Source organism: Nematostella vectensis, chromosome 11 (genome assembly GCF_932526225.1).
Source record: "Nematostella vectensis chromosome 11, jaNemVect1.1, whole genome shotgun sequence".
Taxonomy (NCBI): domain Eukaryota; kingdom Metazoa; phylum Cnidaria; class Anthozoa; order Actiniaria; family Edwardsiidae; genus Nematostella; species Nematostella vectensis.
In genome coordinates, this window is record NC_064044.1 from 16126696 (window position 1) to 16147145 (window position 20450).

The 20450-nt window shown below is 43.1% G+C and overlaps 2 protein-coding genes across 4 annotated transcripts in view; one reads left to right on the forward strand and one right to left on the reverse strand.

The window, feature by feature from the left end:
• Positions 1-2527: 2527 nt before the first annotated feature.
• Positions 2528-2986, reverse strand: LOC5508835. Its single transcript, XM_001629346.1, has one exon. It carries the CDS (start codon positions 2984-2986, stop codon positions 2528-2530), a length of 459 nt encoding a protein of 152 aa, XP_001629396.1.
• A 6129-nt stretch (positions 2987-9115) lies between these two features.
• The window catches only part of LOC116611783, a 76113-nt gene continuing 64778 nt past the window's right edge, over positions 9116-20450 (forward strand). The window contains exons 1-6 of one of the 3 annotated variants that reach the window (XM_048734603.1): positions 9116-9383; positions 12298-12373; positions 16246-16420; positions 17298-17473; positions 19230-19333; positions 19437-19708. In XM_048734603.1, coding sequence (XP_048590560.1) covers positions 9243-9383; positions 12298-12373; positions 16246-16420; positions 17298-17473; positions 19230-19333; positions 19437-19708 — 944 coding nt within the window. In that variant the 5' untranslated portion in view covers positions 9116-9242. The remainder of the gene's footprint in view (positions 9384-12297; positions 12374-16245; positions 16421-17297; positions 17474-19229; positions 19334-19436; positions 19709-20450) is intronic. The other 2 variants (XM_048734602.1, XM_048734601.1) reach the window with 2 other exon arrangements.

A 20450-nucleotide genomic window follows, 5' to 3' on the forward strand; every position in this document is an offset into this window, starting at 1 on the left:
TACGATTCATTTCTATTTTTTACATAATTCATCACATCTTCTATAATTCTAATTGGTTCGTCTATCGTTATACCTTTAACAAATGCTGCCTGATCAGTGTGAATCAAGGATGGAAGAGTATCTACCAAACGATTGCATAGTACTTTGCTGCATATTTTAGAATCAACGTTTATCAGGCTTATAGGGCGCCAGGCATTAAGAGACCTTGTGTCCTTATTTGGTTTCTCCAACAATGTTACTATCATCTGCCGCTGGGTTGTACTTAGACTGCCTTGTGTAAAACCATGATTAAGAGATTTGACCAAATCTGTACCTAAGGCAGACCAAAACGCGATATAAAATTCTTTCGTTAGTCCATCGACAACCGGAGTTCTCGACGCACCCATCTGGTTCAAGCTATTGAAACATTCAGTCACCGATAGAAGGCCTTCGCATTTATCCCTATGTGGTGCCTGAAGTCGCGGTATGTTTAGTTCCGACAAAAACGTAAGGCACTCCTCCTCTGTTTTTACACTTTTCCTTTCATATAGCCTGCTGAAATAACTCTGAAGATTTTGAAGGATATCTGCCTGCCCTGAAATTTCCTTACCATCTTCCACAATTTTTTTAATATGAGTTTTAGATTTGTTGCGTCTCTCCAAGGACAAAAAATACTTTGCGTTTTTTCCCCTAACTCGTGCCATTCAGCTTCCGGATAATTAAACCTTCTGTAATGTAATTACTGTAATTACTCAACTCATCCAAATTACGCAATGCTGTTTCATGCCTTTTTGATAGTTCATCGTTTTCAGTCCACCCAACTATGTTTTCAATAACTTTTAACTCCTCTTCTAATTCCCTGTAATTTTCCCGTCGTTTACGCGCCGATGTTTTCGAAAAACTAATACTAAATTTCCTTATCTTGTATTTCATAACCTCCCACTTTAATTGCGAATTATCAATTTCTTCTTCAACTAACTCTTGTTTCCAAATATCTATGCATTTTGTTAACTCATTTACGTAACCACTGTTTTCTAATAAGAAATTATTAAATTTCCAAAAAGATGGCCCTCTTCTAACGTTACCGTCAGCCTTAATCTAAGCCTTCTACTGTAACCGCCGAATGATCCGTCGAGGGTGCTGGGATAATATCGCACCTGTCAATAGATGATTGGAGGTCATCAGAGACAAACAGATAATCAAGTCTACGATGACAGACAGACAGACAGACAGACAGACAGACAGACAGACAGACAGATAGATAGGTTTATTCAAAAACTTTGCAACCCGAAGGTTGAATTACGTTATGTTACAAATAGTCAAATACTTAAAAATTCTAAAAATCTAAAATATGAATCTAAAATTACAGCTTGATCAAATCTATACTGCGTTGATTTAAATATCTAGTCGTAGAATTTAGTGGAGGCATTAAATAAAAAACTTTTTGCAAAACGTTGCGTGTTGGCTTTGATGGCAAAGACCCGCCTCTTCCTAATATTAATTCTAGAGTTCTGCTGAGGGAGCAGCCTATGTAGTTTGTGGTTTGGATTGACCATGACTTCGCTAAAGAGTTTGTTTGTTGCGGCCTCACGTCTTTCATGTAGTGTTGTGATATTAGAGACAAGTAATGCCTGTGCATAAGAGTCGTCTGGAAAAATTATTCTAAGCGCACGCTTCTGACATGACTCCAAATCTGCTGCTAGGTACTTGGGCAAACTATTATGAAATAGCGCGCATGCGTATTCTGTACATGGTCTAATGCAAGTTAGATAAAATAGAATGAGCTCCTTTGGTTTTACGTGGGCGCTCTTAAGCTGGCGTAGAAAGTAAAGGCGCTTATTTACCTTTTTGATAACTTCATCTACGTGGGCGTTCCACTTTAGGTCACTCGAAAAGGTTACGCCTAAGATCTTAGCTTGTGAAACGCATTCCAGCTCAGTATTGTTAACCATTATTGGGTCGAATACGGGCGGAGATCGCGCAAAGGAGATTCGGAGCTCTTTGCATTTAGCTTCGTTTAACTCGAACTTATCTGAGGCTGCCTGATTGCCTTAGTCGTCCACCAGATGTTGTAGATTGCTGCTGGTCTGGCCCTTGTGGATTACTTCTGTGATGGTGGTATCGTCTACATATTTCCACAAGTCCACCTCAGTAATGGATAAGTCATTTATTATTATCGTGAACAGCCACGGACCCAGCTTCGTTCCTTGTGGGACACCAGATGGGATGGTGCCCCACTCTGAATAACAATCTTGGCAGAGTTTGACGCGCTGTCTCCGTGACGTGAGGAAGTCAACGATCCAGGCTGTTATAGTACTAGGTAGGTCGTACATCATCAGCTTTCGCACAAGGATGTGATGATCTATCAGATCGAAGGCCTTGCGGGAATCAAACAGGATGGTCCTGGCTGTAGCTCCGTTTCCGTCTGTCGCACTTAGCCAAGAATGATGCATGCTAATAAGCGCGTGAGTCGTGTTCGACCCCGGTACAGTCCCGAACTGATTAACATCGACCTTTTTCAGGACGGCAGGCTTGAGGTTCTGCTCGACTACGTAATCTTCTGCGAGCTTAGACAGCACAGATGTTTGTTTACGTCAAGGACGGGTTTCTGCTTGGGGACTGGGGCGATGTCTGCATCTTTCCACGACTGAGGCAGCCTTGCCTCTTTAAAGGAGCAGTTAAGAATGTCGGTAACTGGCTCCGCTAGCAAGTCGGCCTTCTCCTTGAGAATCCAGCCTGGCATCCCGTCAGGTCCGCAAGCTTTGGAGGGGTTCAACTGGGTTGCCAGTTTCTTTAAGACCGATAGCTGGGAGACTTGGAGAGTGTACGCGTGTTCCTCTGACTCGGGGGTGAGGTGACATTTCTCTGAAAGGGGCTCAAATACATTCATCGGGCTCAGAAACGCTGTGTTGATGGTGTCAGCAATGTTCTTTAAGCAACCCGCCTCCTGACCACTTGCGATATGCTGGTACAAAAGGCCGGGGTCCTGGCTCCCAGGTGCGCTCATCCCGCCAAGTTTTTTCACCTCTCTCCATCAAGTGGACGGCTTAGATTCTTTCAAATGCTCCACCTTGGGATCATAATATTTGGAGCGACAGGATTTCCTCTCTCGGTTTACGCGGTTTCGCAGCTTCCTGTACTGGTCTTGGCTTCCCTCAGCTAATGCTTTCTGGCGCGTCCGTATTAGTTTCTTCTTTCGCCGCGTTTTCTCAACTCGGACAACAAGTTTCCCGAGAGCTACTGAATCCTCGTTCCTTACGCTTGTTCATTAAAACACTTCTGTATACAAACTATTCTAGCGTTCCTTCGCGAAAGGCATGAGTTGGCGGACAGCCCTACAAAAACGCGTCTTCACGCTAAGGCCGCCATGTGCATTTCCGCCATTGTAAAAAGGGTTTATTCACAGGTCGATTTCCCCAAATCTGGAATCATGAACGTGCAGGGGTAAACTAAAGGCTATCGGAAAACTAAAGTCTCAATGCTATCTAGAGAATTCGGAGCGTGTGGTAGAGCCGCGAACATGGTGTATTAATGTGTAACTTGAGCACATTGTTCTAAACCCGATACCAATAGCGCAAGTAAAAAAAGACATATCCACAGGTCGTTTTCCCCAAATCTGGAATCTTGAGCCTGCAGGGGTGACTAAGGGCTATTAGAAAACTATAATCTCAATGCCATCTATAGAATTCGGAGCGTGTGGTAGAGCCACGAACATTGTCAATTGATTTGTTACTTGAGCACCTTGTTCTAAACCCGATAAATACCAATGACGCAAAGTAAAAAAGGCATATCCACAGGTCGATTTCCCCAAATCTGGAATTATAAGCCTGCAGGGGTGACAAAATGCTATCGGAAAAGTATAGTCTCAATGCCATCTATAGAATTCGGAGTGAGTGGTAGAGCCTCGAACATGGGGTATGGATGTGTAACTTCAGCATCTTGTTCTAAACCCGATAAATACCAATAGAGCAAAGTAAAAAAGGCATATCTATAGGTCGATTTTCCCAAATCTGGAATCATGAGCCTGCAAGGGTGATTGTAGGCTTTAGGAAAACTATTGTCTCAATGCCATGTATAGAATTCGGAGCGTGTGGTAGAGCCTCGAACGTAGGGTATTGATGTGTAACTTGAGCACCATGCTCTAAACCCGAGAAATACCAATAACGCAAAGTAAAAAAGGGCATATCCACAGGTCGATTTCCCCAAATCTGGAATAATAAACCTGCAGGGGTTACCAAAGGCTATCAGAAAACTATAGTCTCAATGCCATCTATAGAATTCGGAGCGTATGGTAGAGCCGCGAACATAGGGTATTGATGTGTAACGTTAGCAACTTGTTCTAAACCCGAAAAATACCAAAAGCGCAAAGTAAAAAAGGCATATCTATAGGTCGATTTCCCCAAATCTGGAATCATGAGCCTGCAGGGGTGACTAAAGGCTATCGGAAAACTATAGTCTCAATGCCATCTATAGAATTCGGAGCGTGTGGTAGAGCCTCGAACATGGGGTATGGATGTGTAACTTCAGCATCTTGTTCGAAACCCGATAAATACCAATAGAGCAAAGTATATCTATAGGTCGATTTTCCCAAATCTGGAATCTTGAGCCAGCAGGGGTGACAAATGGCTATCAGAAAACTATAGTCTCAATACCATCTATAGAATTCAGAGCGAGTGGTAGAGCCACGAACATTGTCAATTGATTTGTAACTTGAGCACCTGGTTCTAAACCCGATAAATACCAATAGCGCAAAGTAAAATAAGACATATGCACAGGTCGTTTTCCCCAAATCTGGAATCTTGAGCTAGTAGGGGTGACTAATGGCTATCAGAAAACTATAGTATTAATGCCATCTATAGAATTCAGAGCGAGTGGTAGAGCCACGAACATTGTCAATTGATTTGTAACTTGAGCACCTTGTTCTAAACCCGATAAATACCAAAAGCGCAAAGTTAAAAAGGCATATCCACATGTCGATTTCCCCAAATCTGGAATTATAAACCTGCAGGGGTAACAAAAGGCTATCGGAAAACTATAGTCTCAATGCCATCTATAGAATTCGGGGTGAGTGGTAGAGCCTCGAACATGGGGTATGGATGTGTAACTTCAGCATCTTGTTCTAAAACCGATAAATACCAGCTTTCGCGCGATGGTACGGGTTTTGGCACGTCGGTCGCTTATTAAGGCTCACGTATGCGCAACAAAAACAGTTTCGACCCATGGCAGAGGTCTCTTTTCCTAGCGAACGCCAGCACAGCGAAAAACAGAGAAAAAAGTACTCTGCTAGCAGGGAAGGCTGGATGGGGGAAATGCGAGCTATCTTGAATGACTCCTCGTTACCGTTAGATGCGAAAATACGTCACTACAATCGAGTGTCAAACCAATACCTCAAATGGCTACAACAAGTCAAAGACGGTGGTAACACCAACAGAAGAACAAGAATACAAGCTAAACCAGCCCTTAACCTTCCTTCACCACCAAGCAAAACACCAAGCTCAGTACCACCACAAGCAAAAGTAGACGAGACCCCTGTCCTACCATCACCACCCACCAACACACCAAGGCCATCACGCATACCAAGACTTAAACGAAGACGACTACAGACACCCACAAGAACAACGACACTTCCGCCTATTCACTCTCCACCCCAAGACCAACACCCAGGAAGGCAACTCCCATGGGACCCTTTTTAAAGAAGCGAAAAAGACAATGTGCTGTTATGTGCAACATTCTCTCTTTAATAACAATAAAATGTTTTTACAAAAACCATAACGTGGTGTTCGTATATTCTTTTTACACAGTAGTCTCAAAATGGTGTTGGGGGTCTACTATACAATCTTTGTTTCTCCTTTTGCCACTTAGCAAACACATCGACTTCAGGGCAATGCATGGGAGTGGGCTCGGGTAAGTAAAAGTGATACCAACAAGTCTTAGCACTAATGTCCCATAAAAAGTCCATATGAGGTGTAATGGAGTCAAAATATGCCCATAATGCTTCGTATTTGGGGCAACCATACAGTTCCAAATTAACGTGGGGAATACCAAGCTCTTGCAGCACCTTGCGCTCACAGGATCCTCCCTTGTACGCTACGATTCCACCTTGACCATATAGGTCATACCACTCCTGGACGATACGGTTCAGTTCCTTGTGCGGTACGCTTGACCTGGGTGCAAGATCAAAGTTCATTTTCATGATGCGTCGATTAATGTAACGAGCAGATCTCTGGTCACTAGGCGAGAGTTCACGGAATTCGATGGGGAACGAAAAATGTTTACCTAAAATCAGGCACTCTATGCATTTTAATGTCCGAGTAACGGTTGATTGAATCCAGCGTACTCTCTGGAAAATCTTTTTCACAGCGTTCGTAAAAAAGCAAGGAATTTTTAGTCAAAAAGATTTCCATAACAGCCTTTGCCGGTTCACATCGCTCAAGATGTGATCGCGCGAAAGACTCATGTTGCTAGGAAACGTGAGCGCTAACCAATCAGAGGCCTATCTAAAAATAACTGGTTCTTCTAAAAATAGCTTTCACGGACGTCATCATTGGAACATACCCTAATACGGAGGATTCGTTCTCTTACATCATGGTCTCTTGGTATTAAAATATACCTCAGACGTGTCGAGACGTGTCGTGACTGTTGAAGATTGTAATAACTTAAAATGTGTGATAACTTAAAAGTTCAGTTACTAAATAAACATTACAACATTCTAAACGAATGGATACGAACTATTTGACTTTTGAGGGGACTGGGGGGCGATTTTGAAAAAAAAACCTACAAGTAACGTTATGAAAAAAAATCCTGCACCATTCCTCATGCAAGAAAAGCGAAGTATGACTAAAAAAATATTGCCTATCATCAGGAGAAGAAGAAAAATCCCCCCCCTCTTATGTCCAAAATTTGATTTTTTTTTCACCATTTGCCAAAAGTTGAAAGAGTTCCTAAGCCTTAGCGACAAAAATACGAATAAAAATTCGATTGCTTCGTATACTGAGAGGAAACACATAATTGAATAATTCAAAGAGAGCATGACGGACTCAATCTTCGACAACGGTTCAACGGTAGAGAGAACCGAGAAACCGAAGTCGCTTAGCGTAAAAACCGGTTTCTCGCTAGTTGACGCTATTGCAGTAAGCGGTCTGTTTCTGGAGCTCACTTTACCCAGTGAACATTACCACTGTTGTAAAACTACTTTCATGTACTCACCATCCATCCGGAGGAAGCCACGATTTCATTATTCTTTCTAAAACGTAAACTTACACGTGTTTTGAAAAGAAAACTCTTTTGACCGATTACTTAGTCGAGATAAGAACTTCCTGTTATCACAGATATAGCGAGGCGATTTCTTATGATTGTTTTTTACTATACAATAAATATTTAAAAAACTGAATGTCATTATCAATAAGAATTCGAAAGAATGAATCTGCCCTTACCAAAGACCTCCTTTGTCGTTGATTCTTGCCTGAGTGAAGCTAGAAAGCGAGAACTTGGAGGTGATTGGTCGCATGTTCAAACCTGCCCGCGTCTCATTGGCTAATAAAATAATACCATGGAATGACTTCTTCGTCAACCGCCAAAAGGTTGAAATAAAAATCACGTGCATATAAATCAAAATGAGCCATAACCATCGTCCTTTTGGAGGATTACAAGTCTCATTTTGTTTATTGATTCCGGAATCCAGACAACCTGTCAAGGGGCGATATGGAGGCTCGTTAGTAATTCTTTATAGCATTTACTCGTTATAAAATTGGCGTCTAGTAGTCTCAAATATCCTCCGGTTTCATCAATGTTTTCGGAGGATGATATTTAATCATCCGTATTTGATGGGCTACTGTTTTATTTTATTTATCGGTAACCGATTTAAAGTTATTTAACACATGAACAGTATTTTATGAACTTTGCAATATATTTCCAAAAATAACCGATTTCTTTTTCTTTACATTTGCTGAGAGACATGACTTATACTCAGGGGATCATAGCGGAGCCAGCGCAGGCCGCGCGCGGAGCTCCATAGGTATACAGAAATGTTAAATAACTATGCGACTCAGTTTTTATGGTCATCGCGCGGGTAGCCTGTGGTCGCCCGCTAGCCAATTTTGCGATAATTTCGCTATACGTCTCCCAAATAAAAAAATAAAAATGGATACACTTTTGCACTATCCGGGAATGCTAAATCCGCTTTAAAACCCTTACAGTTATATATTTCTTTCCTTTTACTTAATAAATAGTAACCTTTATATAAGAAGTACTTAAACTTACTTAAGCTATAAGGACAGAAGTTGGTGAGTAACTGTATTGTAGGGTCCCCTAAGCTCCACTAAAACGAAAACGAGAATGTCGAAAATGTCTCCCCGCAAATTTAAAGAAAAAGCATCGGTTATTTTTGGAAATATATTGCAAAGTTCATAAAATACTGGTCTGTTCAAATGTTGAATAACTTAAAATCGGTTACCGATAAATAAAATAAAACAGTAGCCCATCAAATACGGATGATTAAATATTATCATCCGAAAATATGAATAAAATCGGACGAGATTTGAGACTATTAGACGTCAATTTTAAAAATGCTACAAAGAATTACTAACGAGCCTCCTTAATCATTTTTTTTTATTTGACAGAGCTCGTTAAACACAGATTATGGACTTACAAAGAGAAACTGTACATTTTTACATAGAAAACAGTTACATGATTAATATTTTGTGAAAGTTAATATATAACCCGACATACGATATTTGCAATTGATTTTTGTTTAGATCGTAAAATCGAGGACCTCTTTGTAACGATACCTGCCTTTTACGATACATTTTCTTTCTCCCGGAGCATATCGTAAAATCCAGGTTCCACTGTATTTAATACAGACTTCAAAACAGAACTCTTTGACATACTTAAACCTGCGTTAGGCTATTTTTTAAGGGTAATTTTTGCTTCTGGCGTAATTTTTAAGGTAGCATTTTTTGGTGTGCAGGTAATTTTTGGAGTATTTTTAGAATTTCTCGACGAGCATCCCTACCACTTTTACCCTAAAGATCCCCCCCCCTGGGGGTTGAAGTCACTAAGTGAAATTCACGGGTTGGAAGTCTGGTCTTCTGTATGTTAATCAGTAGTGAATGACATCACTGTGATGTCAGCATTTGCAAAGAAATCACGGAAGTCTACATTTGTTTCGCTTTCGTTTCTTGACCCCGTTAACTGTCATATACAGTGTGCATCAGGTCAAGAGATTTCGTCGTCCTGAAAGTCTTAATTTTAACCCGAGTCTAATTATGGCTAGAATGCAGAGGGGACTAGCCGGGTTATTTGTTGCAGTGTTTCTTTGCCTCATCTCCGCTGTGTCCTCCTCGCATTTCCGTGGAGCAATGATCTCATGGAAACCTGCAAATGCTAGTGATATCACCGACAAAACAGTGAGTACTCTTTAAGCACTAAACGCAAACTAAGCTTTATTTGTGAGTATTTCTGACCAGACTTGCCTTTGTATTTTATATAGGAAGCTTTGCTTGCAAACACGTTTTTGATTAGGTATAGTGACCGGAAGTTTAACATTTGTTTACTTTGTAAAGTGTGAATGCAGAGGCATTTGCTCCGAATCTCTGCTTGGGTAGAATCCGTGTTATGAATCCAAGATGATCTCCATAGGTTTATTGATTACTGGAGGAGGGCTTTGGAGGGCTTTAGTCTTGCATGTGAGATGTATACATATGTTGTGGGTTCATTATGATATTGGTTCAAATCTATTCAAACCAGCTTCTCAATATAAAGTTAACCAGCTTCACTATGCTATCAGGTAAATGTTCCCTTATTTGGGGGTAGGTTTTTTAATATAAGTGGCTAGGGTTAGTTTAAACATGGGGTAACATTTCCTTATTTTATTTTATGAATTGGGTTAGCAGGGGTTAGGGTTAGTTTAAACATGGGGTCAGCTTTTATATTAGAGGGGTTAGGGTTAGTTTAAAGATGGGGTCAGGTTTAATAAATCAGAGGAGTAGGGTTTGTTTAAACATAGGGTCAGCTTTTAGAGTTTTGGATTAGTTTTCACATTGACATCTTTTATGAATGTTAATGATTCTTTTTTTCATCGTAATTTATGGTTCATTTTATTAAAAAGTAATACACTTCTTGTAAGGGCTTGCTGTTTCTACAGACTGTAAATAAGACTTTTTTTTATCAAATTTTATCCCTGTGACACGTCGTTATTAGTTGACACAAAACTGTCGACTACCCCGTATTATGCGGCATTCGTCGATTCGTTCATGCAAACGTTTTCTATAAACAACCTCTCTCCCTTGAATTTCGAAAATGTAATTATACTCATTTAAAAAAAATGAAAAGATGAAGAATATGAATAAGCGCCTCGCCTAAGAGGGAGGATATGAATAAGCGCTTCGCCTAAGAGGGAGGAAATGAATAAGCGCCTCGCGTAGAGGGAGAATATGAAAAAGCGCCTAGCGTAGAGGGAGAATATGAATAAGCGCCTCGCGTAGAGGGAGGATATGAATAAGCGCCTCGCGTAGAGGGAGAATATGAATAAGTGCCTCGCTTAAGAGGGAGAATATGAATAAGCGCCTCGCCTAAGCGGGAGAATATGAATAAGCGCCTCGCCTAAGAGGGAGAATATGAATAAGCGCCTCGCCTAAGAGGGAGAATATGAATAAGCGCCTAGCGTTAGAGGGAGGATATGAATAAGCGCCTCGCCTAAGAGGGAGGATATGAATAAGCGCCTCGCCTAAGAGGGAGAATATGAATAAGCGCCTCGCCTAAGAGGGAGAATATGAATAAGCGCCTAGCGTTAGAGGGAGGATATGAATAAGCGCCTCGCCTAAGAGGGAGAATATGAATAAGCGCCTTGCGTAAGAGGGTCAATATGAATAAGCGCCTCGCCTAAAACGGAGAATAATAATAAGCGCCTCGCGTAAGAGGGAGAATATGAATAAGCGCCTCGCCTAAGCGGGAGAATATGAATAAGCGCCTCGCCTAAGAGGGAGAATATGAATAAGCGCCTCGCCTAAGAGGGAGAATATGAATAAGCGCCTAGCGTTAGAGGGAGGATATGAATAAGCGCCTCGCGTAAGAGGGTCAATATGAATAAGCGCCTCGCCTAAGAGGGAGAATAATAATAAGCGCCTCGCGTAAGAGGGAGAATATGAATAAGCGCCTCGCCTAAGAGGGAGAATAATAATAAGCGCCTCGCGTAAGAGGGTCAATATGAATAAGCGCCTCGCCTAAAACGGAGAATAATAATAAGCGCCTCGCGTAAGAGGGTCAATATGAATAAGCGCCTCGCCTAAGAGGGAGAATAATAATAAGCGCCTCGCGTAAGAGGGACAATATGAATAAGCGCCTCGCCTAAGAGGGAGGATATGAATAAGCGCCTCGCGTAAGAGGGAGAATATGAATAAGCGCCTCGCCTAAGAGGGAGGATATGAATAAGCGCCTCGCGTAAGAGGGACAATATGAATAAGCCCCTCGCCTAAGAGGGACAATATGAATAAGCGCCTCGCCTAAGAGGGAGGATATGAATAAGCGCCTCGCGTAAGAGGGAGAATATGAATAAGCGCCTCGCCTAAGAGGGACAATATGAATAAGCGCCTCGCGTAAGAGGGACAATATGAATAAGCCCCTCGCCTAAGAGGGACAATATGAATAAGCGCCTCGCCTAAGAGGGAGGATATGAATAAGCGCCTCGCCTAAGAGGGAGGATATGAATAAGCGCCTCGCGTAAGAGGGACAATATGAATAAGCGCCTCGCGTAAGAGGGACAATATGAATAAGCGCCTCGCCTAAGAGGGAGAATAATAATAAGCGCCTCGCCTAAGAGGGAGAATATGAATAAGCGCCTCGCCTAAGAGGGAGGATATGAATAAGCGCCTCGCGTAAGAGGGACAATATGAATAAGCGCCTCGCGTAAGAGGGACAATATGAATAAGCGCCTCGCCTAAGAGGGAGAATAATAATAAGCGCCTCGCCTAAGAGGGAGAATATGAATAAGCGCCTCGCCTAAGAGGGAGGATATGAATAAGCGCCTCGCCTAAGATGGAGAATATGAATAAGCACCCCGCGTAAGAGAGAAATATGAATAAGCTTGTTATGGCTCTCGGAAAATTTGCGCCCCTTGCACGTTGCATTTGTTATCAAGAATTTTAAAGCGCCTTGTCCGAAATAACGCCTGGCTTGAGGCATGAAAAATTTAATAAGCACCACGGGGCTTTTTCGGGCAGTTACGGTATGTTATCTATTTGAAAAGTCGCTACCGTGTTTGCACTTTCGTCAATTTCGCTGATTATCATCATCATTGTTGTTGTTGTTGTTTTTGTTTCCTAGGTGACAATCATTACTCGTATCGCATGGAGGAGATCGTACTCGGGATGTGGATGTGATCAGAACACAATAGCGTCAGGTACAAGTAATAGGCACCTGGAAATCAGGGTTTAAATTTTATTTGGAAAGTGGTCACTTGGAGATCGTACGTCTCTAATAGCCCAGGCACGAGTCATGAGCTTGGGTACCCTGTGTATGATGTTTTTGGCGGAAATCGGACAACCAAATTCAAACCATGCCAGTTCACTTTTTATATCCAGATTGATCTGATAAAATACGAAGTGTTGTGAACCATCTCGATTTGATTTAAATAAGCTTTTATGCACCTTTCTTTAATGGATTGAATTGGAGTTGAATTGAAGATGCATTTTTTTTGCTTCTGTGAAATCTAGAAAATGGCGCCTTTGCGAGTGTGATCCTCTCGCTTACAAAATACGCGTGTGTTAGAACTTTTCTATCCATTATGATCTTGAAATAAAAACCATATTGCACACCTCTCCGGCAATGTGTAGAAATGGCGTGGTTTCGGAGTTTTCTAGCTCAGCCGTTTCGTAAAAGGTGGTCAACAGTCCATTCCTCACCGTATATATATATATATATATATATATATATATATATATATATATATATATATATATATATATATATATATATATAAAATGATGGTTGAAGGCTTTCATAGAAAGTGCTCAATACTCGAAAGTAGAGCGGTGTATAGTGTTGGTTTGAGAAAAATACAAACTACATAGGTTTCCCTACAGGTCTGTTTCGTGGTTGCCCACTCATCAGGGGATTTAATGAGAATATTCCTACCATCGTATATATACTATTAACATTGAAATTTACATAATAATAGACTGATAGTTTTAGCTAAGGCGGCAAGAGGAACAATAGCGAGTTACATAAATATGCAGGGCGGAACGTGTGAAAAATTGATAGCGCGAAAATTTAACAGTGACGGGATTAACAGTTCTAATTGTTTCGTAGCAGGGCTTTGTTTCTGTGGCGGCACGAGGACACGAGTTCATTGCGTTTATTTAGAGTTGATAGTTTGGGTTGGCAGATGATCGTCAGCTTTTCCTTGAGGCAGAGGTTGCAACGCTTAGTGGTACTGTTGTAGGCGGAGTGGGAAGAAAGAATGCGCCATGAAATAAAGTACTCAATCATGTTGTCCTTGAGAGTCCAGACGTGTTTGCTGAGTTCGGTGGAGTTTCTGTGTTTGGCGTGTCTGGATGATGCGGTGTGGTTTCTGTACCTGGTCTTGAAGCTGTTTTCAGTGAGCCCGACGTATGTTTCCGAGGTGTTGTTGTCTTTTCGAGTTACGGTAGCTTGGTAGATAACAGATGTCTGTAGGCAGTTTCCGTCTAGAGGGCAGGTGTCTTTCTGTCGGCAGTTGCATGTCTTGTTGTTGGTAGTGGTAGGGGCGGAGTTGGCGATCTCGGTGGCCGACGATGCGGTGATGATGCGCTTGTTGTGGTTGTCGATGATCTGTTTGGTGTTGTTCATGCAGCTGTAACTGATTTTGATGGTGTTTCTGTTGAAGATTTTACGGAGGTGGTTGTCTTTCGGGAAGTGCTTGTCTATCAGGGTGAGGAATCTGTGGCCGATGTTGGTGCTGGTGTTCTTGCTGAAGGGCGGGTTGTACCATAGGATGTTGTTGCGTTTGCGGGTTTTTCGGTTGGTTACGGTGTTGGGATCGTAGCGTAGCGTGTAGTTGTATCCGCTATCGTCGAGTGCTTTCTGGTAAGGCGGCGCGGTCTGGTCAAAGGAGGCTTGGTCTGAAGATAGGGCAGATAGGCGTCTGTTGATACCAGCAGGGATGTTCTTGGTGATGGAGGGCGGGTGGTTGCTCTCACGGTGGACATATTGTAGCGGGGAGTTCGGCTTTGTATAAGGCTGGTGTGCATTACGTTTTAGGTCGAGGGTGACGTCTAGGAAATTGACAACTTGTTTGTTTGCCTCAATGGTGATTCGGAGTCCGTTGTTGTTGAAGATGCGGCATAGTTCTTTTTTTAGGTTTTCGGTGGCTCTGGGTGTGGCGTTGGTGATGGCTAGTCCGTCGTCGCGGTAGAGTCCTACGTTCATATTGAGGTCCTGAAGTTGGGAGAGAAGGAAGTTGCCTACAAGTTCACAGGTTTCTGCGCCATCGAAGCTCCCCATCGTAACATCAAATATCGTGTTGCTTTTCTTCTGCCAGGGTGTTTGGTTGTGGACCAGGAAGGAGCTCTTGGAGTGGGTTATGATCTCTTTTTCATCAGGGGTGATTTCGTCATAGTTGGAGGCGAAGTCGAGTGCTCTTGATAGTAGGTCTTGGCTGATAGATGGGTAGAATTCTACAATGTCAAAACAGATGAAGTTGAGTTGGTGTTTGTTTTCGGCAGCCTTGAACCAGTCAATGACGGCTTTAGTGCTTTTCCATTGGTCATTGACTGGTTCAAGGCTGCCGAAAACAAACACCAACTCGCTACGCTACGATCCCAACACCGTAACCAACCGAAAAACCCGCAAACGCAACAACATCCTATGGTACAACCCGCCCTTCAGCAAGAACACCAGCACCAACATCGGCCACAGATTCCTCACCCTGATAGACAAGCACTTCCCGAAAGACAACCACCTCCGTAAAATCTTCAACAGAAACACCATCAAAATCAGTTACAGCTGCATGAACAACACCAAACAGATCATCGACAACCACAACAAGCGCATCATCACCGCATCGTCGGCCACCGAGATCGCCAACTCCGCCCCTACCACTACCAACAACAAGACATGCAACTGCCGACAGAAAGACACCTGCCCTCTAGACGGAAACTGCCTACAGACATCTGTTATCTACCAAGCTACCGTAACTCGAAAAGACAACAACACCTCGGAAACATACGTCGGGCTCACTGAAAACAGCTTCAAGACCAGGTACAGAAACCACACCGCATCATCCAGACACGCCAAACACAGAAACTCCACCGAACTCAGCAAACACGTCTGGACTCTCAAGGACAACATGATTGAGTACTTTATTTCATGGCGCATTCTTTCTTCCCACTCCGCCTACAACAGTACCACTAAGCGTTGCAACCTCTGCCTCAAGGAAAAGCTGACGATCATCTGCCAACCCAAACTATCAACTCTAAATAAACGCAATGAACTCGTGTCCTCGTGCCGCCACAGAAACAAAGCCCTGCTACGAAACAATTAGAACTGTTAATCCCGTCACTGTTAAATTTTCGCGCTATCAATTTTTCACACGTTCCGCCCTGCATATTTATGTAACTCGCTATTGTTCCTCTTGCCGCCTTAGCTAAAACTATCAGTCTATTATTATGTAAATTTCAATGTTAATAGTATATATACGATGGTAGGAATATTCTCATTAAATCCCCTGATGAGTGGGCAACCACGAAACAGACCTGTAGGGAAACCTATGTAGTTTGTATTTTTCTCAAACCAACACTATATATATATATATATATATATATATATATATATATATATATATATATATATATATATATATATATATATATATAGTAAAGATACGTTTCTAATGCTCATATCGAGAAAAGCAACCGACGCGACTTCTATTGACTACAGTGTAGTTTTGGACTTTTAATATGGAACCTTAAAAGACGCACCCCCTACCTCCAAATCGTACGGGCTTATTCAACGTGGAATGTAATAGTCCCAGTTTTGCCATGGTATCTGTTAAAGTCTCTCATATCTTATTCACCTTGAACGCTCAGGTAACCTGATAGATCCGTCTCTCATATTTCATTCACTTTGAACTGTGCTTAGGTAACCTGATAGGTCAGTCTCCTATATCTCATTCACTTTGAACTGTGCTCAGGTAACCTGATAGGTCCGTCTCGCATAACTCATTCACTTTGAACTGTGCTCAGGTAACCTGATAGGTCAGTCTCTTATATCTCATTCACTTTGAACTGTGCTCAGGTAACCTGATAGGTCCGTCGGGATCACTGACCTGCCGTTTCGGGTGTTCTGGTTCAGTTGGGAGCATGCGCTTTAAGTGCACGGATTACAGCGAACAGGAGGACTGGACAAGCGGTCAGACGATATATGATTACACTTTCCCCTCATCTACAAACCCGCCTCTGTTCCAAGCAAGGTAGGGAAATCCCTCGAGCAGATATCACGGCGCCACTCGAACCCCCCTGCCGATCTTCAAAGCCACAAGTCAACTAAGCGCTTAGTACTTCCGGCTTTTTTATCGGTAACTAACGGTAGTCGTTAGTTAACAACTGCTTCGACCACACCCAATGTGCTATTTCTTAGGGCTAAGAATTGCGGTTGCCGTTAAAATTGATTTGGGATTATAACGCTCCCGTCAATACGTCACGCCCTCTCTCATCGGCTTACTCCTGCGAATAATTTTGTTCAATATAACGTATATGTACTTTAATTGAGAATGGTCGTTTAAGGTATTAAACAGTCTTGGTTTCAAATGTAAAAATAACAAAGGATTGCTGTGCAATATTCTTTGAGTGGCAATAAGCCGAGCGGTCACGTCTCCTTAGCCTAGCGGTCCCGTCTCGAAAGCCTAGCAGTCCCGTCTCGAAAGCCTAGCAGTCCCGTCTTGAAAGCCTAGCGGTCCTGTCTCGTAAGCCTAGCGGTCCCGTCTCATAAGCCTAGCGGTCCCGTCTCCTTAGCCTAGCGGTCCCGTCTCGTAAGCCTAGCGGTCCCGTCTCGTAAGCCTAGCGGTCCCGTCTCATAAGCCTAGCGGTCCCGTCTCGTAAGCCTAGCGGTCCCGCCTCGTAAGCCTAGAAGTCTAGCGTTAAAGTACCTGTGTTGAAGGCGGAGTCCATCTACAATCCCTTGGCGCCAAAGACGTCATGTTAAGTGCGTGGCAGCACGTACAGTCAGACCTTTAGATAAATTATTTGGGTTAACATTTCATATCCAAGAAGGTTAACACGTTGCGACCAAACAAAGCATAATGATATTTATATAAACATACCGATGATGCTTATTATTATCATCTACAGTTTTGCAGGAGGGGATTGGATATCTCTGGTCACGGGCGGTGGAAGCTGGGAAGTAAGAGCTTACTTCAATCTGACCAAGCGGAATGACACAGGAGTAGTGAATAGTTCTCCCAACACGGCTATGAGTCCGATTGTACAACTCAAACACGGCTGCAACCATACTATAGCTATACCCGGTAGGACTTTCAAATCATTATACGATAGTCGCTGATGTCCTGGATCTTGACTATGATCACTATGATGGTGGGGATGAGGGGTACCATGTGATCACTATGATGGTGGTGATGAAGGGTACCATGTGATCACTGTGTTGGTAGTGATGAGGGGTACCATGTGATCACTATGATGGTACTGATGAGGGGTACCATGTGATCGCTTTGATGGTGGTGACGAGGGGTACCATGTGATCGCTGTGATGGTGGTAATGAGGGGTACCATGTGATGGTGGTGATGAGGGGTACCATGTGATCGCTTTGATGGTACTGATATGAGGGGTACCATGTGATCACTTTGATGGTGGTGAAGTGGGGTACCATGTGATCACTGTGATGGTGGTAATGAGGGGTACCATGTGATGGTGGTGATGAGGGGTACCATGTGATCGCTTTGATGGTACTGATGAGGGGTACCATGTGATCACTGTGATGGTGGTGATGTGGGGTACCATGTGATCACTGTGATGGTGGTGATGAGGGGTACCATGTGATCACTGTGATGGTAGTGATGAGGGGTACCATTTGATCACTGTGATGGTGGTGATGAGGGGTACCATGTGATCACTATGATGGTGGTGATGAGGGGTACCATGTGATCACTGTGTTGGTAGTGATGAGGGGTACCATGTGATCACTGTGATGGTGGTGATGAGGGGTACCATGTGATCACTTTGATGGTGGTGACGAGGGGTACCATGTGATCACTGTGATGGTGGTGATGAGGGGTACCATGTGATGGTGGTGATGAGGGGTACCATGTGATCACTATGATGGTGGTGATGAGAGGTACCATGTGATCACTGTGATGGTAGTGATGAGGGGTACCATGTGATCACTCTGATGGTGGTGACGATTGGTACCATGTGATCGCTGTGATGGTGGTGATAAGGGGTACCATGTGATCACTGTGATGGTAGTGATGAGGGGTACCATGTGATCACTGTGATGGTGGTGATAAGGGGTACCATGTGATCACTGTGATGGTGGTGATGAGGGGTACCATGTGATCACTATGATGTTGGTGATGAGGGGTACCATGTGATCACTGTGATGGTGGTGATGAGGGGTACCATGTGATCACTGTGATGGTGGTGATGAGGGGTACCATGTGATCACTGTGATGGTTTTGATAAGGGGTACCATGTGATCACTATGATGGTAGTGATGAGGGGTACCATGTGATCACTGTGATGGTGGTGATAAGGGGTACCATGTGATGGTGGTGATGAGGGGTACCATGTGATCACTGTGATGGTGGTGATGAGGGGTACCATGTGATTACTGTGATGGTGGTGATGAGGGTATCATGTGATCACTGTGATGGTAGTGATGAGGGGTACCATGTGATCACTGTGATTGTGGTGATGAGGGGTACCATGTGATCACTGTGATGGTGGTGATGAGGGGTACCATGTGATCACTGTGATGGTGGTGATAAGGGGTACCATGTGATCACTGTGATGGTAGTGATGAGGGGTACCATGTGATCGCTATGATGGTGGTGATGAGGGGTACCATGTGATCGCTATGATGGTGGTGATGAGGGGTACCATGTGATCACTGTGATGGTGTTGATGAGGGGTACCATGTGATCACTGTGATGGTGGTGATGAGGGGTACCATGTGATCACTATGTTGGCGGAGATGTCGTATTCGTCGCGAGGTAGAGGTGCATGGTTGTTGTCATTTTGCTTAATATCCATTTTCCTCTCTTCAGTGAGTGACGCGGATAAGGACGAAGTGCGTTGTCGATGGGCCGAGTCAAGTAAAGGCGAGTGTGCAGGAGTTTGTCACGCATTCCGTGGAGCCATTCTTGACACGGTGAGTGGGCGAGAGTGCAGGAGTTTGTCACGCATTCCGTGGGGCCATTCTTGACACGGTGAGTGGACAGTACCTTAGATTCATTGTTTTTTTATCACTTCAGCGAAAGTGTACCATCTCATATAGTGCCACAGGAGCCCTGGGGTGGTATGCCGCCGCCCTCATGATAGAAGACTTCTCTAGTCCCCTGTCCAGACTACCCCTCAGTAGCGTACCGCTGCAGTTCCTGGTCAAAGTCTTCAGATCCAGCGAGAAGTGCCATAGAAAGCCTGAGTTTGTTGACGAGACGAGAGCGGACAGATCGTGCATCGGGGTGCCTTTCAACATGCAGTACACCGAACCAGTTATCGCTAGGAGTGGCGGGGAGACTAGCTCGTAAGTCGAACAATTAGGGTATGAATAGTTAAACTAGCTTGTAAGTCGAACAATTAGGGTATGAATAGTTAAACCAGCTTGTAAGTCGAACAATTAGGGTATGAATAGTTAAACTAGCTTGTAAGTCGAACAATTAGGGTATGAATAATTAAACTAGCTTGTAAGTCGAACAATTAGGGTATGAATAGTTAAACTAGCTTGTAAGTGGAACAATTAGGGTATGAATAGTTAAACTAGCTTGTAAGTCGAACAATTAGGGTGTGAATAATTTAATTAGCTTGTAGGCCCAACAATAAGGGTGTGAATAGTTAGACTAGCTTGTAAGTCGAACAATTAGGGTGTGAATAATTTAATTAGCTTGTAGGCCCAACAATAAGGGTGTGATTAGTTGAACTAGCTTGTAATTCGAACAATTTGGGTGGAAATAGTTTGTATGTCGAACAATTAGGGTGGTAATAGTTAGACTAGCTTGTAAGTCGAACAATTAGGGTGGGAATAGTTTAACTAGCTTGTAGTTCGAACAATTAGGGTTGTAATAGTTTAACTAGCTTGTAAGTCGAACAATTAAGGTGGGAATAGTTACACTAGCTTGTAAGTCGAGGAATTAGGGAGGGAATAGTTAAACTTCTTGACGGACTAAACGCCCCCATAGTGGTCCCTTTAAAATCGGAAAATGATTTTTGAATAATGTGACCTTTGAGCAGAACACTGTAAAATTCCGACTCAACTGAGTACGACGAAG

Coding starts and splice junctions, on each gene's coding strand:
- LOC5508835 (XM_001629346.1), bottom strand. CDS start 2,986: ATGAGCGCACCTGGGAGCCAGGACCCCGGCCTTTTGTACCAGCATATC.